Consider the following 25,175-nt stretch of genomic DNA (forward strand, 5'->3'; position numbering starts at 1 on the left):
CGGCCGGCCCCGCCGCCGGCGATGCTTTCTCCTTCTGCCCCTTCTGCCCCTTCTCCTGCCCCTTCTGCCCCATCTGCCTGCATCTCGCTAGCTCGAGGTCCCTCAGCAGTTGCCTGCACCCCTCCCTGCATGCCCTGCTCCCGCAATTCACTTGGTGGCTTGACTTCTCCACGCCGTGAGGAAGCGGGTTGTGCCGCGCTCTCCGGCTGCTCCCCCCTTCCCCGTGTCGGAGCTGGTGCACCTGGGGACCCCTCGCTGCTGCCCTGAGCACCCCCGAGAGCCGGGAGAGCACTGCTGCTCTGGCGCTGGCGCTTTGCCTGGTTTCCCGCTGCCAAACACCATCAGGAGTGAAAACCGAGGGAATAACTTGCTGCAGTTGGCAACTGCTGCTGCACCTACGGGCATATTTGTGATTGGGGAGGGGGGGGGAAAAAAAAAGAGATGAATGCTATAATTGTAAATGGAGAGGTGCTGGCTGAAATTCCCTGTTGGAAAGTGATCCCCAGTATAAAAAGCGGCTGACTGTTTAAATAGTCACCTTGGGCTGATATTCCTGCAATTCATCCTCATGTTTAGGAGCCACTCTTCGTACCCGTGTGGGGTGCTTGCTTCTGCAGTTCTTTTTAGCCAGTTGCTGGAAATATTCCTGTTTGTGTTGGAATTCTCCTCTGCTGTATGAAAACCTTCAGCTGATGTCTTCTGCTGCCTGTAACTTTTCTTCCTCTTCTGTCTACATTTCTTCATCTCCAGGACTTCCCCCTGTTGGTGTTTCTCTTTCTCTTCATTTTTTCTGCTCTGAAGTTTCCACCTGGATATTTTGCTTCAGTATGCTGTGCTTTGTGGTGGCTGACCAGGTGATTTGGCAGTGCTGGTCAACAGACACTGATCTTGTATTTAAAAAAAATGGCTTTATTTATAAATTATACATCTATTTAATGGTAAGTCTGTCTTCTAATGTGTTGGTGGTGACTTTGAAAGTACGTTTCTCTAAACTCCCCTGGCTAGTTTAAAAATCATTAGGCTTCCTGAAGGGTGATGTTATAGATGTTATCAAAAACTCTTTCAGTAACTTTTTTTGGTAACCAGAAAGATGAACAATCTGTAATGAATCTCTGTGAAACCGTCAGCTAAATCTCGGGGAGCCTATAACAGAGTATTTTGGGTTATTTTGGATGTATTTATAAGCGGGTGCAAATGCTTAGCACAAACTGATCTGAATTGCATACAAATCCTTCTATATGCAGGTAGAGTGCTATACACATTTAAGCTCAGATACGGTCTCTGCATGTTTCTGTCTTGACTCACGAACACGTATGACACACGTGCACGCACAGCAGGTGCTCAGCCACAGGCCGTCTCGCCAGTGGCGCGTACAGGAGACATGCCCTGTTCTCCACCTTCTGACATCCCTCTGAATCTCGTCCTTTCACAGATGTGGATGAATGTGCCCTGGGCCTTGACGACTGCCACCCAGATGCTATTTGTCAGAACACCCCCAAGCTGTACAAGTGCATGTGCAAAGTGGGTTACACTGGCGAAGGGAAGAAATGTGAAGGTAACGTGAGGGAAGCGCTATGCTCTGCCTGTGTCAGCATGAGGTATTTCTAAGGAGACAAAGCCATTGAATATAATGGCTTGGAATACAGGGGATGATTTTAAATCAAAATAGCAATCGTTTCTTCACCTGATTTACTTCTTGTTTACAAAACCAACCGCAAACATTGCATGGCTTTTCACCTAGTGATACCACTTGGTCTAATAATTCGTTTGTTGATTAACCAGCAGCCTTAAAAATGATAGGGTAAAGCTACATGGGAATCTCGGGGCATTTTGTCACTCTTCAGAAACATTCAGCAAGTAATATGTTAAGCGTAGTCTGTTTGCAAGACAGTGATGGTTTTAGACAGCAGTTGTTGCTCGCATTTAGGCAGTCACTTCTCTGTCTGTAACACTCAAGTAAGCATCCATCATATTGACTTTTGCTTTATTCCTTAGACATTGATGAATGTGATAACGACTTCAACGGAGGCTGCGTCCACGAGTGTTTCAACATTCCAGGAAATTACCGCTGTACTTGCTATGATGGCTTTATGTTGGCTCATGATGGCCACAACTGCCTGGGTAAGAAGTGTGTTCATGAACGTAGCGGGTGGGTTGCTAACCTAACTCTTCAGCTGCATCTGTGGGACATGCGTGGCAGTCTGTTGGGCTGAATCAGCTCAGCTGGAGAGGAATGTTACCTGTGCGACTAAGGAGTTGTAGGTACTGATGCACCATCCCAGTGTGGCTCCTTCCTCTTTCTTGTGCTACGTTTCTGCTAAGTGCTTTGGGTTAAAATGTGTGAAGTGATATCTATTATTACCCTGAATGAGTTTATGTACAAGAACATGTGCTATCATTGTCTTTTCTGTTCCAAAGTTACTTTAGGGTCAGTTCTCTGGTGTTTTTCCAGGCTTAGAAATGTCTCTCAAACACCTATAATGTGTGGGCTTCTCTGAGTACTTCCTGACATGCAGGTGTAAGGAAAGGGCAATTAGGAGTGTGGAGTAGCTGCGTATGATAGAGACCATCGACGTACAGAGGAACTAAGCCAAATGCTTGGAGTTTCCCTGGGTGGTTAGTTTGAAGCAAAGTATGCAACTCTGGAAATGTATTCAATCCTGGTAACACTCCCACACACTCACGCTCTTTTTCTTTTCTTTAAGACCTTGATAGTTTTCTTTTTGTGCGCCAGCAGGTGAAAATCTTTAAAAAAATGGGTAACAAGACCTCCTGGTTTTACTGTGATAGTGTTCTTCAGCACACAGTGCAGCAGTGTACAGAAATGCATGAGCTGCCAGGCTGTTGGGAGTGTGTTGTGTGGCTGCTGTTATTTCCCTGAGAGAGAGCCTTATGCTGATGAAGCTGTCCTGCTGACAGGACCCACACCGGCTACCCCTTGTGTCTCATTTCAGGGATGGCTCGGTTGCTCTCTTCTGCTGCACTGAGTGTGGATGTGCCCGGGTGGACTTCCGTGCCCATGCCGGTCAGAGAAACGTGCTCTTTAAGACTGTAGTTAGCTTGGCTGGGTATTTCCCACTCGTGTATGGCATGTCAGCTGGGGGATCAGACCATCCCTGGGGTGTATCTTCTGCTGGGACAAATCAGAAAAGCTCTGGAGTCTCCAGTGAGATTGTGTTGGGTTTCACCTGCCGGAACCTGGTGCGTGCCCATATTAACTTTATTACAGTGTCAGTGGAGGAGAGAATGATGTCACTGAGTTCCAAGTATTTTACTGAATAAAGTGGAGGGAAGCAAAATATCTGATACTTTAAAGTAATAGGCAGCCCATCTTGGTTTTTTCTCCTGTGTAAACAGGCAGCAGAGGTGGGTTGAGGTTAGCATGAAGGGCTGAATGTGAACAAATGCATTGCCTCTTAGAATGCCACCTAAGGGTGTATTCTCTTTGTATCCAGTAGCCCCTCTAGAGCATACTTCAGCTGACTGGTTTGTGATCAGTAAGACCTAGACATAACTTAGGCCAAAATCTACCACCTGCTATGCTACTGCAAAGCTGCTCAGTATTGCATAGGAGGCTTTTAGAAATAAAATGCCATTGACATACAGTGAAGTTTTTACCATTGATCTGCCAATTTTGAGATGTAAACTTTAAATAAATATTTTGGTATGTAGCAAATTGGATCACATCTTCTCTTAATCTGTTTATTTACTTTGTTCATGCCAGGGTTGCCCTCCTCTCACCCTTATTTTTGAAGATCTCTGCTGTGTGCCTGGGTTTAAGCCAAATAGACAATTACTTGTTGGAAAGAGATTAGTTTTTTTGTAAGCTATCCAAGATCTGTAAGACAGAAACATCTGCCGGAGTTCAAATCTGTAGTACTAAAGGCTCATGGTGGCTGTTTGTTCATGATTGTTTGCACATTCACATCACTGTACAACTCTGAAATACTCCGCTTCTCTGTGATGGAGATATGTCAGCCGCTCTTCTTGCTGCAGCAGGTCACATTCTTTTGCATCCAATTGGCTTACTCATTGCCTTCAGTAGAAATTAAATCTGTTGTAATGCTGTTATGCTTCTTACTAAAAGCCTCTCTTTTTCTCCTTTTTTAGAAAACAGCTGTTTTATGCCAGAAATGCTACAGTGTTAAATTAAAAACATTGTGCTATTAGCCCAGGAACAATGAACAGAACAGGGAGCAAACATGGTGTTCCATATGAATTTGCAAATGAGATCAATGTTTTGCCTCAGCAGCATTTTTGTCCTGGTTTTTTTTTAAGAGATTGAACATTTTTACTTCCTTGTCAGACTGACATTCCTAAAAATTAGGGTAGGAAAATGATTTGCTGGTAGTGGTTACAAAAACCTGCACTTATTAAGGGGTAAAATTCCAAAGAACTGGAGATTGGGATGAGCATCCTGTTGTTCAGAGGCTTAGCTGAAGTTTATCTACTCTGTTTCTCTCGGTTACCTTGCAAGCAGGGCCTTTCTGTATTCTCTGGTATTGTTGAAGCTCTGAATACTGCAAAACCAACATCAAAGCTATTTCCAGAGCTTCTGCTCTTGTCCTTGTCTGCAGTCAGGTAGCACAACAGCAGCATTGATGGTAAGTGGTGATGACCTGGAGTTGAGGGAGGAGGATAATAAATCAAGCTGAGCATCAGAAGAGATGTGATGTGTGAATTCTAGCTAGAGGAGAAGTAAGGAGCAGGGGATAGGTTTTAAGTGAAACTTATTTTGAGGTTTGTATTTTGCTTGTTCTGCCTTTGATTCAGAATGAAGAGTTCTCTGGAAAAATACCTTTTATATCTTGGATGGGTTTGGAGCCAAAATTATTTCCCACTGAGCGAGGCAACCCCACGTATGGTTGCTCAACCTCAATGTAAATGTTCTGGGCTGCCGAGTGGTAGTACTGTCCAGCTGCTCTGAGAGGCAGGGTGCGTTCATGTAGGTGGAGTATGGAGCCCTGCTTCTGGCTGCACCCAGGCTACTCTTGCCTTAGTTGCTAGTCGGCCGGGATTCCTTGGGATCCCTGTGGCTGACAGAGCAAACTGTGAACAAGGCAAGAAGAGCAGCAGAAATCTGCGTTCCCAAGGGTGACAACACAACAGGCTAGCCTGGGGTGTCTAAGCTGCCTGCGAGGTGACACACCAAGTAGATGTCTGTCTGTACTGCGTATTGGCGGCTGCTGCCAGTACGGGTGTGTTGGTGTCGGTGCAAAGCTAATCCTTCTGTCCTTTTCTCCCTCTCTTTCAGATACAGATGAATGCATGGTCAACAACGGTGGTTGCCAGCACGTTTGTGTCAACACCGTGGGGAGCTATGAATGTCGCTGTAAGGAAGGGTTCTTTCTAAGCGATAACCAGCATACGTGCATCCACCGCTCAGAAGGTACCTCCAGGCACCAAGCAGGAGCTTTCGACAGAAGCTAACTGCAAAATCTCTGTAAAGCGGCTTCAAAAGTATTTTTAGGTTCAGTTTTTGAAAGCTGTGAAGGGTCTTGAAGTCCTGTCTCCTTTTAAGAGGAGCAGTGTGTGCAAATCTTCTAAGTGACTTTGAAGACACTTCACATCCCTCTGCCCCTTTGATCCCACCTGTATGTCTGCTGTATTGTGCTCGTTAAAGGCTGTACTGCTGTACTCCCAATGTGCTTTATTCTCTGTTGTGCTGCTAAATTCTGTCCTGATCCAGGGGATGGCAACAAATTGAAGGACAGTGAGTTCTATTTCCATTGGCTTTGGTGACAGGGCCAGTACCTGCATTACCTTCAGGTACCTTTGAGATTCCCTGTACAGTGTTTAGGTTTCAGCTAAGAGATTTATTGTTTGTCAGCCCCAGAGGTATTCAAATTACGTTCTTTGTTTTGAATGAAACCTTTATGAAGCGACCTTGGAGAGATCAGAGAGCCTTGGATATCTAATTAGACATGAGATTGAACAAAATTATTTTGGATGCCCTTAGGGAATACTTTAAAGTGGTTGTTCAGATCAGGGAATTGTCCATTGAACTGTACAGTGAATATCTCACTAAGAAGAATTTAAAGGGAAAAGCAAAGCTTTCTTTAATCTAAAGCTTATCGTTGGCATGACTATAAGAGGAATCTGAGCACGAATAAACAAATCTCACTTTAAAAATCCCCATAGTGAAGAGATCAACATTTGTAGACATATATGGCCATCCACAGATGAGTGCGCTGAGGCGGCTGTCGTCTGACGTAGCTGAATTGATCTTTTGTTTGAATTAAGAATTTGTATTCTCAGCTTCTCTGGTTCTGGGCGAGGTCTCGCGGGGGTCTGCTGGTGCATTGTGATTTCTCAGGCCATTGCTCCGCTCGCCACTGCAGGAGCTGAGCCAGGAGTGGGGACAAGCAGGAAGGCTGCAGTGGTGGGGAAAGGCATTTCCCATCATGTTTCCTTGCTGGCAGTGATGTGTGTTTGTGTATGATGAATCTGAGGATGAAAATCAGTTGCTTGAACTCCTTGTCTTCTCCGATGCCAAGGGAGGAAAAACTTCCAAGTCTCTGTTCTTATTTGCTGCTACTTGAGTACATTCTACTCTCTTGAACTGACAGCAGCAGCATTTCCTGTCATTCATATTTGTTCTCTAAATCGTACATTTGGAATCCTACCTCTGTTCTGTTATTTTTAAAGATGCAGTTAATTTCTTTTACCTTTTTGGCAAAGAAGGCCTTTTTTCCATAATAACAAATTTCCACTTAATTTACGAAAAGCAAGGGGAGGAAAAAAGCTACATTTTTTTCCTAAAAAAACTACTAAGTTATACATATTTTTACGGCTGCCAGTCTTGAGAAAAAAACTCTTACTGTTTTTGCCTGAAATATTTTTTCTTCATACCAAAATACAGATGTGCTTGTTCTATTTTTTTGAAAAGCTGTTTTTTCACGTTATCATGCCATGTCTGTTTCCCTCCCACCACCCTATTACTGTGAAGAAGTACTCTGCGGGATTCCCCACGTTTTTTTTTTTTTCCCCTTGGGTGGGCAGGTCTGTTATAAGCCACATCTCCTGGCTTTATCTTTCCTCTCGCTTTGTTCTCTGCTTTTCTTCTCATTGCTGGGCCTTCTATGCTCTGCCCTTGTGTATGCATCTCTCAGCATATATACCTGATTAGTTATCTTTTTTGAGACCTCACAGCATTGATCTAAACAGCATTTGGTACCTACTGCCCAGACCACCTATTCAGTTTAGCTTCTTGTCTGTAATATGAAGGAATATTTCCTTCTTGGTCTCCCAGCCCAGTTAGGAGAGTGCATGTATTAATGCTTGAGAGACCTTGCTAGTGGTCTGCAATACTGGTCCTTACATACACAGAAAAAGAGTGAACTGGAGTTGAGATAAGACAAATAGAGAGGCTTGGGGCTGTTGTATTCCTCCTGATGACCAGTGTGATACGGGAGCTGAAGAGTCATCTGCCCTTCCAGGTCCATCTGCAATTATCCTCTGGGCTCCCTGTCACCTACTGTGACATGAGACTCAAGGTCTGGTGGCTATTAGAGTTTGTTAATTAAAGGTGATTTTTCACTGGGTGTGGCTGTTGTTCTGAAGCACAGGGGTGCTCTGAGGGGCTTGATGGTTCTGTCTAGCCCCTGCTTAAACCACAGGAACTCGGATGTCTTGAAGTTGTGCACAGTCCTGTTTTCTTTTTCTTGGCTGTCTGCTCTGAATGAGCTCTTCCTCTTCTATATGTGGGAGAACAGATTTGCTGTGGGAGGCTGTTACAGCGGATGGCAGGGCAGCCATGCGCTTGTAGCTTGTTTCTGTGTTTAACTTGCTCCATATTAGAAAATACAGAACTTTGAAGAAAAATATTTTTTTCATGAGTAAGTATGTAGTACATCTTGTGCTTGCTATTGCTATGGATGACAAATCTTGCTGCTCTCCCTTGTGATATTTCACAGTCATAGCTATCTACTTGTTGGGCTGAATGACTGGGAGTGAATTGGACTTGAAAGCCCCGTTTGAGATCACTGTATGGACTGAAAGCTTGTACACAGGGGACCGTCTCAGCTGTTGCTCTTAGAGTCCTTCTGACTGCAGAGAACAGTGATAACTAGAAAGCTTTTTGGAAAAAATTGCCTTAACACAAGGGTGTAGAAAGCATGAGAAGAGACTAACGCGTTCCTGTTCGCTGGCTGTGCTGATGCTCCTCGCCGTTCGACTGTTAGAGGGCTGCTGCTGAGAATCTCTTGTAGTTCTTTGTACAATTGCATCCTTTCCCTCTGTCCTATTCAGCGTCTGCTTGAATGTGCCCTAAATGGAGCATTAATGTTCTTAGCAGATTAGTGATGATGTCCCATCTTCTGTGTAAAAAAGGACAGATTCAAACACGGATCATACATGTAAACAATTAATTTAACATGACCAGACAGGGAAATATCGTGACCTTTTTTTGCCTGTGACAGTCCTTGCCAGTGACAGGAGCGCTCAGATCTCACTGAGGTTTGCTGGGTAACTTTGTGAAGGTCCAGCCGTCAGAAAGGACTCCTCTAGTTTGGGGTCTTCTGGGGCAGCTCTCTTGGCTGTGAGTGTGGTGGCCATCAAGAGGCTCATCCCTCCTGGGATGCTTGTGTGTCAGTAGGGCAGGGTCTCCTGCAGGGGAAGTTGTGTCTGGGAAGTGTATGGTGGGATTTGACCAAAATTTTTGGGGGGTTTGGTTCTCTATCACAGTCTGACATTGCAGCAGCTCTGGAACAATGCGGCCTGGGAGACTGTGTCCACAAAGGGGTTTACAGTCACACAGCGATTGTGGTTCTACAGACATTTCTTTCATCTTAGGAAATGGAGCTGAGTAGCAATATTCTTTGGAAATGCTAGAATTTGTGGATGTATGTATCTTCTGTGAAATGCTGTCTTTTGGGTCAGCTGTATTTTGGTGGGTTTGGTCATGTACCTTGTTCCACAGTGGGTACTTTGTTATTACAATGTGCTGTGGTTTAGGAAGAGCAGTGTTAGCTCTCTGTGGAGACCTGATTGAATTCTGCTCACTCAGAACGGAGCAATCCCAAATGGAGCATTTAAACCATTTGTCTGATGTTGGTGAGCTTTACCGAAGTACTGGCTTGAACAGTTTCCCCTTTGGTAGCTCAATAGAGACAAAAACCCTAACTTTGTTAACAGAACCTAAGCTGCTAATTCTCTTAATGCTTTCCAACGCCTGCGAGCTAACAGACCGAATCATATTGCGTGCTTAAGAACGGAAATGTCACAAAAACACAAGAGTTAATGAGGCTAATTTGTGGCCTCATAGGTTGCCCTGTTCCTTGACTGACAGCACAATAATGGATGACAGCTTTCATGTGGGCTCCTTGGGCTGTGTCTGTGCTGCAGGACTCGAAGCGTCATTGTCTTGTTAGACTACAGCAGAGTCCTCGCTGTGGGAAAGGAATCAAAAAGCCAGTAGAGCAGAATAATCTAGGCTTGGAAATATCCATTCTTTTGTTGCTTAAAGTTGTCTTGATAGACAAAGGGTACGGTAACTTGTGCTTCAGAGGGCGAGAACAGTCGTGTGCAGAGCAAGGATCTAATTGAAGCGTAGCGGAATAATGGTGACAAGCTGACCTCTGCTTGCCAATACAGTGGGTTCGTTTCATTTAGTAGTAAGGCTGCAAAAAGGGCTGTGTAAGTTTAAAAAAAATATATAGGGTGTGGAATTGTTCACACAATCCCTTTTTTAGCAGCACGGTCACCCTTTTCATTCTCTCACTAATTGTGCATCTGCTCAACTCAGTAGAAGTTCACTGAGGAAATGTGGGAGAAGCCCTTGCAGCAGAAGTACGCTACACTTGGTCTTCTCAAATGAAGTCTTCTTACTCAGGAGAAAGAGCATTTTGGTGTGACATTTCTTATAAAAGCCAAATGCACCAAGGCAGAGAATTTGATGGCCGGGGTGTGTTCGCTGTATGCCTGGGGAGAGCATTTGGTTGTCTTGTCTCCCAGTTTTGTAGCACTGTGGAAGACTTCAGCAAAAATCTGTTGTGTACTGTTGGAAGAAAACCTATTCTTTGGTCTAACGATCCCATTGATAACCTGGCCAGCTGCTGTGTAGTTTTAAGTTGTGTGTGTACAAACTGGGCCACCATCTTGCCAGTTCCTCCCTGTTTAATTGATTTTAACTTCTTGCAAAGCTCAGACAAGACAGTCTGTCAGTCATTGAGTGCAGGTGCATGAACAGTGTGGAGCTGTCAGAGACAAAAATGACAGGATGTTTTTAGGAGGTGTACTAAAAAGGTGAAAGTCACTAGTGTCACATTGCTTTTTCATTTGGTTAAAGCAGGCACTGGCACTACATTCTGTCCATCTGGGGAGGTGTGTGGAAATATAGAACCCAGCTGGGTTATTTTGGGAGTTATTTATTAAAATCAGGAAAAAAGAAAACAAAATGGTTAACAAAAAAGAGAATTGACATACAGCACAAGTACAACCTGCCTGTCTGCCTGGTCACTACTTGGTCACTGCTGAGGTAGATTTTGACTTTGGGAATTTGCTTTGTAGGCCAGTAATTGAAATAAGGGTGATGTTTGTGACTGTCAGTGCAGAAAAAACTGCTCTGTAAGCAGAGAAGTAAGAACTTTGCTTTAGGCTTTGATCTTGCCAGGTATCAGCCACCTTGCAATTTTTATAGAAGAAAATGGGGGGTGGGGATGTTATGAACACTGGTATAAGGTGAGAGCACTGGATGAGAATGCAGATGCTGTACAAATCTAGGGATATTGGTTTTTGACATTGCAGTCCAAGAACTTGGGCACAGAAAAGATCACAGATGGAGAAACTCTGGGGCCATTGACTTTGCAGGATTAGACTTTCCGTCTTTCCCATCTGTAAGCTTATACTTCTTGCCCTAACACTGTGGAGTCTTCCCAGAAGTAGCAGGCTGTTGTCTGTGTGTGCATTGAACTGACTTTGTCTGACTGTTGCCTGCACGCAAAGATGCTGAGGATGCTCTTGCGCTTGTCCTGTTTTGCAGAAGGCATGAGCTGCATGAATAAAGATCATGGCTGTGCCCACATCTGCAGAGAAACGCCCAAGGGAGGAGTTGCCTGTGAATGCCGACCAGGATTTGAACTGTCCAAGAACCAGAGGAGCTGCATTTGTATGCAACATTCTGCATATGCTTATGGTTTCCCAAAGTGAACAATATTGTTCTGTTTGCAGTGATATGGGATTTGGTATGTTATAGCTAAACTGGGATGACACGCCTAAATGGCGTGCATCTGAGTTAAACTAGAATCAGTGGCTTTGCTGGACGCTGTCACACCAGTCTGTTGCTTGCTACGGTGTCTGTAGTATGGGAGCTGCACCGTGGCTCATAATGATAGGAAGTTCAGCTCACTAAGCTCTGCAGTGTTTCAGTCTCAGAGCTCTTCAGGAAAGGGGCATGTTAGGAAAGTGTATTGGATGGTCAGATGGAGACAAAATTGCACCCTGTCTTTCAAAGATGCTGGAAGTACTTGAGATGTAACCTGTGTTTTCTTCCTAGTAACCTGTAATCATGGAAATGGTGGCTGCCAACACACGTGTGATGATACTGATAATGGGCCTATTTGTGGATGTCACCCCAAGTACATCATGCATGTGGATGGGAAAACCTGCCTGGGTCAGTATACAGTGGAGGGAAGTAGTTTTCTGTTGTTGACTAACTCTAGATGTTCCTCATAATAGTATGGGTAGAAAATGTCAGCAAATCCAAAACTGAGAAACCTGCTGGTGCATGAGTGAGTTGATTGGGTCCAGGCAACTTATGCTTCCCTACCTAAGTAGCTGCCTAATACTACTGCAGTCTGTAATTATCACTGGTCCCTTTGAAGCACAAAGCCTGTCACTAACCAAAGAAGATTCCATTCCCCCTAGGATATTTTAAGCTCAGTTTCTTCTACAGCACGAGCCAGAGAGTGTAACCAAGCAGTATGTCTGATAAAACCCAAACTCTGAATTCAATTAAAGGACAATTTTTGCAAGGCAGTTACCCAGTAAAGAAAGCACTTTAAGATTTATAAACTCTTCCGGTCTCTGGAAGAGTTTGCTGTCTGTTGATTGAAATCAAATGCTCAGACGTAACTGGCTGGTCCTTGTATTAGTTCATGATAGATGATGATAGTGTGTCTTAACAGAGCAGTTCATGACAGTTCAATTACTTCTTTCATCTTGTTGCTGTTCACCACATCCGTAGCACATCTTCTGTTTTGTTAAGAATACTGAAGCAAACGGGGTTGTAAGGAAGGAACAAAAACAAAGTATTCTCATGGTTTTGACTGAAAGGTCTTAATGGTTTTCATTATTACTTTATTTTTTTTTAAATTTTATTTCTGCCTCATCAGTCCCGACTGTCTCTGACAATTCAGTGAGCGATGCAGCTGTTCGTGTGTGTACGTGTTGGGTATCAGAAAAAGCTTCTGGTCAGGGCACTTTTACTCATTTGCTTTTTTTTCATGTTCCTTACAGAGCGGGAAGAGGCTGCTGTGGAAATTTCTGAGGGAAACACTACAGCAGGATCTGATGTGGACAAGAGGGTGAAGCGACGGTTGCTTATGGGTAAAAGTGCTTATCCAATATAATTTAGCTGTTTTCTGAAACCTTTTAGATTGAAGAATTGGGGGTTTTTATTGTAACTGTCATAGCTCTGGGATGAATTCTGCCAAAGATGCTCCAGTCCCTTTTAAGGAAATAATATTATTCCATAATGTATAAGAAACATTGTTTGTGACTGTCAGTAGAGGTGTCAGAAACTTGCCCTTGAAGTAGTGTATGTTTCCATGGTTCTGATTCATCATGGGAATGCACTACAATCCCTTCTGTGCTACAGTTTTATCCAAGTGATTGTGGAGGAAGCAGTGTTTTCCCTGCTTCTCTTCATTTGAAAGTATACTTCTGCATGGAAGAGAATTGGGCCCAGAGATGGATTGCACCTAGAAGGATGTGTTAGGATACAAGGCCATCTTATGCTTCGTAGAAATGTTTCCATCTGGCACAGAATGCCAGCCTCTGAGGGCCTGTCACTACTGGGACGTCCCTGTCATGAGAAACAATCACTGTGGTCTCAGGGCAGGTGATTTACTAGATTTTTTGTCATTTGCTACAGAAGTGTCTTGGAGCATGGAGGCTGAGGAAGAAACCCTCCAAACTGTGGGGCTAACTCTGAGCTCCCGAATCCATATTTAGACATCTAAATGAACAGCCTCATTAAAAAAAAAAAAATACGAAAAGCAAAACCATTTCTGTGGAAGGAGGAAGAAAGAGGAGGCACTCTATCTTCACAGCTTCCCAGTATTGGATACGAGATGAGAAACTGGGAGGGAATAAACCAATGAAGGTCTCAAACTTGAGAATAAGTAGTGTATACTTGATGCTGCAGAAAACCAGGAGACAGAGCTAGAAAGAGAGGGTTTCAAAAAGCAGACATGGAAAATGATCTTTGCAGCTCTCTGCATAAATATCTGATGGATAAAATTGCATTTTTCCAGTCAGTGAAAAGGTGCTGAGACTGAATACGAGAGGATGAATGCCGAAGAGCGAGTTATTTCTGCTTAGTTGGATGTGAAGAACTGTGTTGTGGGGGTGTTCGCTAGAAAGATTTGGTGAGGTTTAGACATGGTCTGCCTAGGGGGAGGTTAGAGGAACGTTAGGCTGAGATGGCAGCTGGGTTGCAAGCCTGAAGGAATGCTCAGTGTGTATGCAATCCACTGTGACTGGGAGCAAACGGGTTTAGTAGTGCAGAGTTTAACCAGGTGTCTGAGCATTGGTGGGAAGTGTCAGAGGGTCAGTCAGGGTTAAGCATGGGCATAAGGAGACAGACTGACAGGAGCAGACTCATCATCAAGGAACGGGGATTTGTGTTTGAGGATGAGAGTGTCAAGAGACAGTATGTTAGTTTGCAGTCTCGGTAGAGAAACTGGACATAGCTGAGGCAGGGACTTTGCCAACACATGCATTTACTAGTTGCTCATGTATACTAGACTAAATGTGGTTGAATAGCAGTGTGATTGGAACTGTGCCTTGTATCACATAATGTTTCTTGTTACCATTGTAATATCCTTGAGCAAACCAGCTCTATCTTGTTGGCTAGAAACGTGTGCAGTAAATAACGGTGGCTGTGATCGTACGTGTAAAGATACATCGACCGGAGTTCACTGCAGCTGTCCTGTTGGATTCACACTCCAGTTTGATGGGAAGACATGTAAAGGTGATTTTTTTTTCTTTTAAACTCATGGACACATACATGCCAACACCTTGCTGTAAGGTATTTATCTCCAAAGGTAACCTAGTGTCCAGAGGAAAGCCAGTATGCAATCCGACATAAGAAAGGACTGCAGCCAGGGGCAGACGTGCGGCTTCCATTGCAGCAGGTGCATCATGTGCAGAGAATCTCTGCTGCTCTGCACTCCCCCTCATCACTTCCACCCCTCCTGCCAAGGTAGCCTCGTTGTTCACAGAGAAGGGTCGGTAGGAGCTAATGCAGGTCTGTGGTACAGTAGAGGTCAGTGCTGGGAGAGGTAGGCCTGTAGGTTCTTACAGGCCTACAGTCCCACAGTCTGCGGGTTTACCTACAGCCAGCTGGGTACTAGAGCAGTCTGTAAGTAAATGTCAGTGTGCAAGCAGGGAAGTGTGACTAGAATCACTTATGCTGGTCCAAGCAGATGATTAGAGTACTGGAAAGGAGCAAAGGGGCATTTAGGTTGTATATTAGAATACATTTTCTGGTCATTAGATGTTAAGACTATTCTGCTAGGCAAGACCGATGGAATCCCCATGCCTGAGTCAATTCACGTTAGATAAAGAACTCCTCCTGATGCTGGCATGAAAAGGACAGAGTAGTTCAGGCAGTCTGCTCCGTCTGAGATCTCTGCAGGGCTTAGGAAGAGGAAATGGAGAGGATGCTTAAAAAGCTAAAGCATATTAGAGAGCGTTTAGGGCAGTGTTTCCAAACAGGACTTAGCGAAATGGTCTTTTTGTGACTAGATGTACCCAAGTGTAACTGACAGCAGTATGTTAAATGAAAGCAAGTAACTCTGTCACGGCGTGAACAGGCCAGATCATTCCTAAGAGCTGGATCTGATCTTCCTTAAAATTTGTAGTAGTCTCAGTAGATTTTGTTTCTGGGATTCTCCAACCGGTTGGACGTGGCTGTCTTCTGGATCTGGCGGTGGAAGTATGTTGAATGTACTGTGTTTATTTGCTGAAGCATTTTTTTGTTACAGATATTGATGAGTGCCAGTCCAATAATGGAGGATGCGATCATTTCTGTAAAAACACTGTTGGCAGTTTTGATTGCAGCTGCAGAAAAGGGTTTAAATTATTAACAGATGAGAAGTCCTGTCAAGGTATGTGCACTGGGGAAGCAATAGCAGTAGAAAAAATCAGCATGGCTTGGACATCTTCTACAATGATGAAGTGATAATGGACTCCAGAGTAATTTCCATGCCTTAGCTTTGTTTTTTTCTTTCTGAAACAGCTGTTGAGTTAATACAGTTGGCTTCATACTGTTGTAGGAGGTATGTTTAATGGCACAGTGAACTATTATCTGGAAGTGACAGAGATAGCATCATATGAAAAAGCTCTTCATGAGGATAATGCTTCCCCCTCTCCTATCTTAAAATCGTTTACAGGGAGAAACAGACAATATGTCTCTGTCCATCTTACTGACTCGTTCACTGACTAGATCTGCCTGACTAGTTCATTGAGTGAAATAATTTTTTCTTAATGGGACATTCATATGCCATGAGTTCATTATTTAAAAGAAAAAAGATACAACATTTGACCTATAAAATCATAGGCCTGTAGACAGACTGGAGTCACAATTCCCTAAAACATCATAGAACTGTTTGATTTTTAGGATAACATGGATTTCTCCTGTGAGACATACAAAGCAAATTTGCTTGTCTGTATAATGATTTATACATACAGAGTCAGCAATTCTGTTTAAGCTTCTTAAACACATAAAAATGTAAAGATCAACATTGTCTGTGGTTTTGGAAAAGCTACAGTATGAAACAATGTAAAGCCAATCAGGGAGGTAAATAATTCCATTTCCTGGACAACCAGCTGACATTAATGATTAATTTCAGAAAGCTCAACTAATGACAAAAAATAATTTTCACCTGGAATTTTGGTGCATTCTTATCCTTTTAAAATCAGACAAAGAAAGCTAAGTATTTATATGGAAGAAGCTTAATATAAAACCATGAGATTTTCAAGATAGGGGTTTTTTGGGGCTTTGGCGTACTTCAAGATAACACTTTTGAAACTATCTGGGAGAAAGTAACAGAAGTGATGGGGACAAAAGGAAGATGGAAGTCTTTAAAATACATTAATAAACAAATATTATTTAAAAAAAACCCTATGTAGTGTGTCAATGATGGTGATGTGAACTTTTTAGTACCTTCCAACAGTCTTACAGGGCATGTGTAACGTACTAGCCCAGATGTTTTAGGTACTTTTGATGGTCTAATAAACATTCAGGGCCTCAGAAAGTTATGAGAATTTTACCATTTTATCATTCAATTCACTGAGATTGTGGTTAGGCTATTATACTGTACTTTACAAGAAAGATGTGTGCAAAATTGTTGTAATGCCAAAGAAAACTTTGACTGGAGAAAACAGATATCTTGGCAGCTTTTAGAGACAGACATTGAAGTCAAAATATACAGTATAATGGATCCATGGAAAAATTCACCAAATTATTTTCATCATCTGTCTTCAGGTGTGTCTCGGAGAACAGTGTGATTTTCAGCAGACTTAAATCAGGCATGGTGTTAAAAATGTGGTCTTTGCTTTCATTTATGAGAGAAAAAACAAGGACAGTACTTTGTTTTGTAAATCTATTTCTGCAGACCTTATGTGGACTTTCCTAAAGAAATAGGAGTGTTGTCAGCGTTTTTTTTCCTCTCATGGAAGAGAAATAATTTATTTTAAACATCATGGTTAAAAATGTAGCAGCGGTTTTTGTGTTTGCTAAGAAAACGCTTGTTTGGCAAGCTAATTGATTTCTTAAAAGTTGTCATTTCATTATGTTACATTATTTTCATTAAAAGAATTTGCTTCATTTACATGAATCTGCACATCTCTCTGTCCAACTTTGTTAGCTCATCAGTGCTCCCTTGTCAGGCTGAAAGATGCTGACATGTCCCTTTAAAACTTGCAGACATTGATGAATGCTCATTTGAACGGACGTGCGACCACACGTGCATCAATCATCCAGGCTCATTTGAATGTACTTGTAACAAAGGATATGCGCTCTATGGCTTCACACATTGTGGAGGTGAGTCGTAAGAAGACACTGCAGGCCGTGCTGTTGCCACAGATCTAATTACTGTCTGTGCGAGACACAAGCCCAAGCATATGCAGTAGGCATATAGAGTAAATTTTGCTTTTTGCCATTATAAAGAGACACAGCGAAAGCAGAAATTGATCCTGCTCATTTCTGTCTTTCCTCAAATGATTTTCCCTTCCCACCCTGCATCCAGAAAGCACCTGTGGCTATTAGAACAAACTGACGTGTCTTGCACCTAGATATGAAAGCCGTAATTTGATAGATTTTTCACATACAAAAGTTGCATTGACTTCAGTGAAAAGTCAGTGAAACAGAACTTAAAGAACAAGAAGCTCTGAATGACTTAAAATTACAGTTTTTTAGGTTGCCACTGTGCATATGTCAGATCCTTATGTGATGTGGATTGGAATTTAGCTGATGTAGTACCCCTGGTTTGCATTGGCCAAGATTAATGCTCTTAAATGTTTTACTTCTTTCCTACAAGAAAAGTTCAAGGAAATAGAAAGACGTTCACAGAAGCCCAGTGTGTCAGGTGTGAATATTTCTGTGACAATTTCCAGAATTAAGATGAGCAAACATGAATAACTGCACAATAAATGGAATTAAATCTGTTTATATAAGCTCTAGGCAAGACCTTACTGAGTCCATATGCTTACTTAATTTGAGTAAGACCTATTTATTTCTGAGGCAGAATGAGCACTCTTGAACTCTGCAAAGATAATTACAGGGCTACAGCATCACTCTGTTTTGTCCTGATGAACAGGGGAACCTGTCTGAATGGGGAATAACACTGTTCATGTGTTCTAGTTGCCAAAAGAAGTCTTTTTTCTCATTAATTCCTGTGTTAATTCCATTTCTTTTGGCCATCAACAAGGGAAAGGGAAGTTTTTCTGTTGGCTGCTAAATGTCCCCTTCATATCATACTCCTGTGCTGATGATGTTAATCCTTGTAGCATAGTAAATCCTTAATCTACTGGAAATCTCAGGCTGTGTCAAAGCTGGTAGGGCTACTGAGTGTACACCTTCTGACCTACATGGAAAAAGTCAACAAGTGCACACAGCATCCTAACAAAAGGTTAATGAAAACCACAGATTTGGGCCGATTTTGTGGTATCTTAGACAGAAGTACCAATGCAAGGTGTTCCCTTCTTTTCCATTATTCCTCTGCTGCTCATTCCTACCCCTGCTGTCTCAGTTGTGGTAGTAGCATGTTTTCCCCCTGAAACCAGCTCAGTTTTATAATCTTTTTCACAGCATTTTCTACCAAATTATTACCTATCTAGAGGTGGGGAACAAATGGTTGAGGAGAGCAGTGACATGAACTTGTATTGTCATACAAGTGTACGTAAAGCGTATGTAGAAATGGGTACCCTCAGTTGCACAAACTTTCTGGGACTCACAAGAGATTTCTTGATGGCAGCTTTCTACGTTTATGTAGAAAAAATTGTCATAAGGCTACTGGAGACAAGTGAAGCAGTCATCAGGGTAGATCTAAGAAGCAGAGACACAGAACTTTGCATTTCCCTTTGCTGAAATTCATGAGATTCCTGTCAGCCCACTTTTCCAGCCACTCAAGGTCCCTCTGAATAGCGGCACAACCATCTGGTGTGTCTCAGCCACTCCTCCCAGTTTTGTATCATCTGCGAACTCGCTGAGGGTGAACTCCTGTCCCACCATCGAGGTTTAATGAGGAGGATAAATGGTATTGACCCCTGGGATACACCACTGGTGAATGGTACCAGCTAGCAAGTTGGCACCAGAGGCAGTATGTTGTGGTGTCAGTAGTTTCTCCTCCTGCTGGCATTTACTGGGTGGGACAAGCCCCCAAAATTGGATAACTGGCCAAAAGGGACAGTGGTGATCCAGTGGTGATATTGGCCCACATGGAGTCAAATTGTGTTCCATAGCAGTTGTATGTGCTCAGTGTTCCTGAGCACTTTGGAGGATTGATCAGTACGAATCCTGTCCGTGTCATCTGTCTTTATTCCAAATTAGAAATATTAATTAACCAGACACAGTGCAATGCAGACTTGATTTGGTTTCCTTTTCCTTGTGTTAAGGAGATACCTAACATCTCTCCTATGACAACATTCAATCAATTTTAATATTTATCAAGGGACTTCCCTGAAAACAAAACTATTTCAAGGTGGGTGTCCAGATAACATTCCTAAAATCTTTTCCAAACCCAACAAAGTAGTATCTGTGTAGATGCTTACCTACTGGAGTTAGAGAACTTCGTCAAGAGTAACTTTGTAAAAGTATTTTTAACCTTTCCTCCGTAGATATTAATGAATGTAGCGTCAACAATGGTGGTTGCCAGCAGCTGTGTGTGAACACTCTGGGAGACTACGAATGCCTGTGTCACTCTAACTACAAATTACACTGGAATAAAAAGGATTGTGTTGGTAAGGTGCTTGGTAAACACATTTCTATTGCTGATGTGTCTGATGGCCATGTGGTTGTAGTAAAATCTGAAAATCTTAATCTCTGCAGCTAAGTGGTATGAGTTATTGTTCCTGTTATTCCACTTTTCAGTCAGGTTTCATGGTACTGATGTTGAAGCTGGTTAAAAGCAAAAAAAAAAAAAAAACACCAAAAAACAGGAGATACTTTGAGGCATTTTGATGCTTTCTTTCCTGTGCTTTTATCTAGCTCATTCTTCTATTTACTTTTGTTTCCCTGCATGAGAAGGTTTGATAATGATAGCTTTACCTGAAAGGAAATTACTTCTGTTGTGTGATCCTCAGTGATTTTATTTTGCTTTGATTTTCTGTCTAAACAGCATATTAATTGCATGGGTGCTCTCACGTACCAGGTACAAAAGCAGCTGCGTGCTGATTTATTAGTAGAGTGTATGTAGATATTTTGCTTCTCCTTGTGAGTATTTGTTTTATCCTATTTAGAGGTAAAGGGTCCCTTGCCTGATAATGTGTCACCCAAGGTATTGCTGCACTGCATTAAGAGTGGTGGGAGCGATAGATGCTTCTTAAGCTGCTCTTCGGACGTCCAGGTATTTTCTGGTAAGTCGAAAACAACAAAACCATACATATGATTCTGTAGAGAGTGTTAAGAGTAGCAAACCTCCTAACCCTCACGGAAGCCCCAAGAGGTAGACTATCAACAGGGACCTTTCCTCTTTCACTATAGATAAAGGTCTAGGTCCCTGCCAGTGTCCCAAGAATGCCCCCCTTTCCTTGTCTTTTATAATCACTCTACCCTTAGATTCCCCTCTCATGGCAACTGTCTTTTTGATGCTGGGGAGGACAGGGCAGAATTCTCTGTGCTCCTTGGGCCATTCCTTAATTGGCCCTGAGAGCCGCTGCTGAATGGGGTGAAGGCATTCCAGCCCTGCGTGGGGTCTGAGATTTTGCCCGCGCAGCCCCTCCACCCCACAGGACACAGCACGCAGACTTGGCCGGTGCTCATGGGAGAGATGTTGCATTTTCTTCCTGAACCCTTTAAATAGCTTAAGAAGAGACAAGCTCCAATGTGGAGTATTTTATGAACGACATTGTTAAAAAAGGTGAAGATGCTGCTGCCAGTCAACATATTAAAAATGTCTTTTGTACTACAGGAGTCTTCTCTCTGTGCACAGTGCCTGTGTCTTTACTGTCTGTCTGTATGATCTGTCTGTTAGGAACACAAGATGCCTACACCCTCACCTGTGGCAGGTCATCTCAGCTTAAGAAAAAGCAGCAGAATACAAATGCATCCAGCTGGCTGGGTAACCACTAGATTTACTGTTGCATGATTTGACTGATTTCTCTTAATACTTAACTGTGAAATAAGGATGTTTCTGTTAACTTTCTATCTTCTCTGCATTCCTTCTTTTCCTCTGTTTTTTTCTTCCTTGTGATTGCAGTTCATGATTACAGCAGGAAATTCCCATTGTACTGCTTCTTCATCATCAATCAAACTAAGACTTGAAAATAAGAAAAGAGAAAAAAATCAGTAGTGAAATAAACAGCTAGGCCTGGAGTGTCATGCCTCTTTTTAGACATCTGAACTGGACAGTGTTGGCAGCATACTGTATGTTTAGGTTGAGCTGCTGGACAGTAAAGTTTAGAAAGCCTTTAAAGCTAAACATGTAAGAGGTGCTGTTTTATATAGACATAAATTATCTTCTGAATTGGTTGGCAGTATCTCCTTCAATTTCAGCTAACCTTTATTTATTTACCCCACAACAGATCTGGATTTGATGTCATTATTTTTTTCTTTTTTCTTTCTTTTTTCTTTTTTTTTTTTAATAAAATCTATCACACTTTGTTTCAATTCCAGTTGTGAACCAGCTTCACTAGAGGAGGAAGTTGGAATCTCTTTAGGTTTTCTGTCATGACTGCTTTTGAACTTCACATCAGCTTTTTTTTTATGTCATCATTATGATGTCACATTAGGGTTATCTAAATTTTCTATTTCTTTTCTAAAATAACATGTCATTGTTTCTTCCTGAAGATACTTCAGCCATCAAGATAAGTGTAACCTTTAAATTAAATGAAGGAAAATGTAGTTTGAAAAAGACTGAGATGTTTCAAGAAGGTCTGGAACAGATGATACCAGGTATGAATATAAAAATGCAGGTAAGCAGGTTAGAGCCACAGCTCAGGAGTTATTAATTGTTTTCCTGATAGGAAGTGCACCATAAGCAAAGCATAGAGGATTGCAAACTTGCTGCCCTTCACTGACCTCATGTATCCCTCTTTCCCAGTCATGATAGTTGCAGTAGGTATTTCAGATCACAGGACTTTCCTGTGACAACCCTAGGCTCTTGCTAGGAAAGCCATCCTCCTTTTTTGTTTATAGCACTGCCAATAACTTCTCAGTAAAATTAACCATACTTTTTGCTCTTTTGATTTCTTCCTTTCCTTTCTATGCCTTCTTTCCTTTCTTTCCTTCCTCACCTGTTCCTTACTGTCTGATGCCACAGTGAAGAACCTCCCAGCCTTTTGTGCTGAGTCTTCTTGCCAAAGGGTTATTCCTCATTTCTCATCTTCCTTTTATACTTCATCAGCCCCAGATGGACACAGTGAGGTCAGCTCTTCCATCTGTTCCAAGGCAGAAAGTATAGCCTAGGAATTGATAAAGTCAGCAGAAAAGGAGGAGGAGTACATTTCAAAAAAAGAAAAAAAAAAAGGAGCTGGGGGAAGAGGTCACTGAACAATATGATGAATCAGCATTTCAGTTTGTCCTTAGAAGGGTGACAGTGAGAAACTATACTAGATGCTCAGTGAAGAGTGTTACGCTCCAGAACCAAAGCTTATTCCGGGTGTTTCCTTTAACTAAATCTTATTTCCTCACAGACCGTGAAAATGGTCTCCAAATGTCCTGTGTATGCAGCCACTACTTAATTTAAACACCAGTATAAACTAACACGTGTTTTACGTGCTTCATATGAGTGCAATGTTTTTTCTCCCAAGTAGGCTGCCTGGTGCAGGCAGTGCCATGGTTTAGGTGCTTTGCACAGTGCAACAGCAGTTCATTAGGGCCTGCTACCAAGGCCCAGGCGAGGGGGGCTGAGCACTGCAGCCAAGGTCACATCCTGGCAGTGAATCGTGCCTCGCACACTGTCTAGGGCCAGAGCCTCAGCTTGACAGTACTTCTGTGGGTGCACTGGAGCCATGATTCTACATGAGGGTGCACCAGCTGAGAAACTGGCCAAACTGTTTGTTTACTGGGTTGTGGAGTCAATCATTTGTTCCCCTTTAACTCTTCATGACAACACACGCACCGATCACTGGTGGATGTTCAATAACGTAGCCGGCCAAGCTTTTGCTTCCTTTAATTTTGTTCATACAGAAAGACATAATTCAGTAATGGAGCGCTTCCACTATGTAAACCTAACATGCAGCTCTGCCAAGAAAGTTCATGGAGCCCTCAGTAGACTGACAGCGACTAAAGACATTTTTATCACTGTGGACTTTGAGCTGGAAACGAGCCGAAAGGAGGTTACAGGTTGGTTGGAAAATAATCCAAGGTGCGGTTTGACGCTTCTTGCTGTTTGCTCCTTAATTTCTGTATTCTTCACTTCTACCTGTGTGCAAAATGGTAATAAAAAGTATCTCCTGTTTTGAAAATTAATTTTACTGCTTAAAAAAGAGTGAGGAATGGAGATAGTTTCGAAGATCAAAGAGTTGCCCAGAGATTAAAGTCTTGTGGTCTGACTAATTTTCTTCTAGCCTGCTGGTGGTGTCCTTAAGGATTTCAGATGCGTTCATAGAAGTTGCCTTCTCAGTGATTTGTATTGGTTGGTCTTTTGTGAATGGTCACTTATAGCAGCTTTCACTCCTGATACTTTTCAGACACGTGTGATGTGCGCTGTGCTCGGAAAAAGACCGAAAAGAGGTTCCGTAAAACCATTCGAACCTTACGGAAGACAGTGAGCAGGGACCAGTTCCGCGTTCGCGTCTCTGGCATGGACCACGAAGTGGCCAGGAAGTCTCTCAAGCTATCAGAGCCACAGCAGTCTTGTGGTGTAGGACAGCTGCATGTGGGTAACAGATGTGGTGAGTAAATGTAAATTAGGAACAAACCATCATGTGTGTTTTACTGTTGGGTTCAGGTCTGGTGAGCTTGGGGGGATCGCGGGATGCTTCTCCAGTAGAGAGGAGGGCTGTGTGTGCAGAAGTAGGGGTTACTGTTTGTGCTACTGAGATGTGCCCCTCTGTGTATGTGTTGTTGGCAGTTGCTGTGCTACAGAGCAGAATAAAGGCTCAGTGCACTGCACTTTGTTACTGTAGGCAGTGCATCAGCTATAAACTCAAAGGCAGGCAACGTGAGAGTAACATCAGGCACCAATGACCTTGACATCACCAGTGTTATTTTTAAGATTATGTTTAATATCTAGTGTAACACTATGTTTCTAGAATTGGGAACATTTCATCTCTCCCTGGTTCCAAAGAGAAGGCTGAGCAAAATTTGATACAGTCACATTCTCTTTGCTGATTAAGCTCTGAGTCCCTGAGAATCTTCATGACAGAGTTACAAATTCATGGAGAATAGGGTTTTATAGGCCAGTACTGAGAAAAATCTTAATTATCATGGCACTGGAGAGCACCACCATAATGCAGCCCATAATAAATGCTTCCAAAGCACAAAAGTTAAGGAGAGGGGTCAGATGTTATCTTAGCAGGGGCCTAACAACCATGACGGCTCATTCAGGCTGCATAGGGTAGGCAGCATGTAGGTGGTTTTGTGAATCAGCAAGCCTTTAAAATGCTTGTCAGATTGAATTAGCACGTCTTCCAGCAGCAGCCCATTCAGCCTCAAAGTAGATTTTTCAATCTAGTTTTGCTGACTCTGGAAAAACTTGTACTTACAGAATAGAAAAATGAATTGGTGTTGTTTAAAACATCTGTGCAAACAAGCACACTAAGGAATTACTCAAGAATTCTGTCAGAAAAAGCTGTAAGGTAGTGGTTGTGGGGTATTTTTTGTAACATTGTAAGAAGTTTGAAAAACTTTGGAAAGCTCACCAAGATGAGTTTACATGGATGTGTTCAAGCTGTTGGGTTGGATGCTGGAGGAAGGCTTTGAAAAGCTCTGTCCATTGTAGAGAGCACAGTATGCTTTCAAGCCATTTGTGATTTCATCTGGAAAAACCAGCAATGAGTAAGCTAAAAATACTGTAGGCAGAGAAGGCAGTGTGAGTTACAGTTATGAACTGGATCAACAAAGAATTGGGTTTTTTTTGGTAGGTGCAGAACCAGTTAAATTTCTCATTACAAATGAACAGCTTACCTGAGATTTCTGTGCTAGTTCAGAGAGAAAGGAGGCTTTTGGAGAATGCCTTGAAAACTCTTCAATATGGTGAGAACAATTAGTGTGCCTGTGGTTAAAACAGAGGCACTGAGCATTTGAAGACAAATGTTTTGAAGAACAACTTGTAAAAGTAAAGCCT

At 42.5% G+C, this 25,175-nt stretch overlaps 1 protein-coding gene across 1 annotated transcript in view; it reads left to right on the top strand.

The window, feature by feature from the left end:
- Positions 1 to 1,432: 1,432 nt before the first annotated feature.
- Positions 1,433 to 25,175, top strand: part of SCUBE2 (signal peptide, CUB domain, EGF-like 2) — a gene marked incomplete at its 5' end in the record, with an annotated part of 39,592 nt that continues 15,849 nt past the window's right edge. The window contains 15 exons of the mRNA XM_010158747.1: positions 1,433 to 1,555; positions 1,996 to 2,121; positions 5,255 to 5,389; positions 10,982 to 11,107; positions 11,495 to 11,611; positions 12,457 to 12,546; positions 14,078 to 14,194; positions 15,210 to 15,332; positions 17,153 to 17,269; positions 19,564 to 19,686; positions 20,185 to 20,301; positions 20,919 to 21,005; positions 21,734 to 21,838; positions 23,075 to 23,230; positions 23,578 to 23,781. Of these exons, the coding sequence (XP_010157049.1) occupies positions 1,433 to 1,555; positions 1,996 to 2,121; positions 5,255 to 5,389; positions 10,982 to 11,107; positions 11,495 to 11,611; positions 12,457 to 12,546; positions 14,078 to 14,194; positions 15,210 to 15,332; positions 17,153 to 17,269; positions 19,564 to 19,686; positions 20,185 to 20,301; positions 20,919 to 21,005; positions 21,734 to 21,838; positions 23,075 to 23,230; positions 23,578 to 23,781 (1,866 nt within the window). The remainder of the gene's footprint in view (positions 1,556 to 1,995; positions 2,122 to 5,254; positions 5,390 to 10,981; positions 11,108 to 11,494; positions 11,612 to 12,456; positions 12,547 to 14,077; positions 14,195 to 15,209; positions 15,333 to 17,152; positions 17,270 to 19,563; positions 19,687 to 20,184; positions 20,302 to 20,918; positions 21,006 to 21,733; positions 21,839 to 23,074; positions 23,231 to 23,577; positions 23,782 to 25,175) is intronic.

The sequence above is a fragment of the Eurypyga helias genome, unplaced genomic scaffold (assembly GCF_000690775.1).
Source record: "Eurypyga helias isolate BGI_N326 unplaced genomic scaffold, ASM69077v1 scaffold4719, whole genome shotgun sequence".
In the NCBI taxonomy this organism is placed as follows: domain Eukaryota; kingdom Metazoa; phylum Chordata; class Aves; order Eurypygiformes; family Eurypygidae; genus Eurypyga; species Eurypyga helias.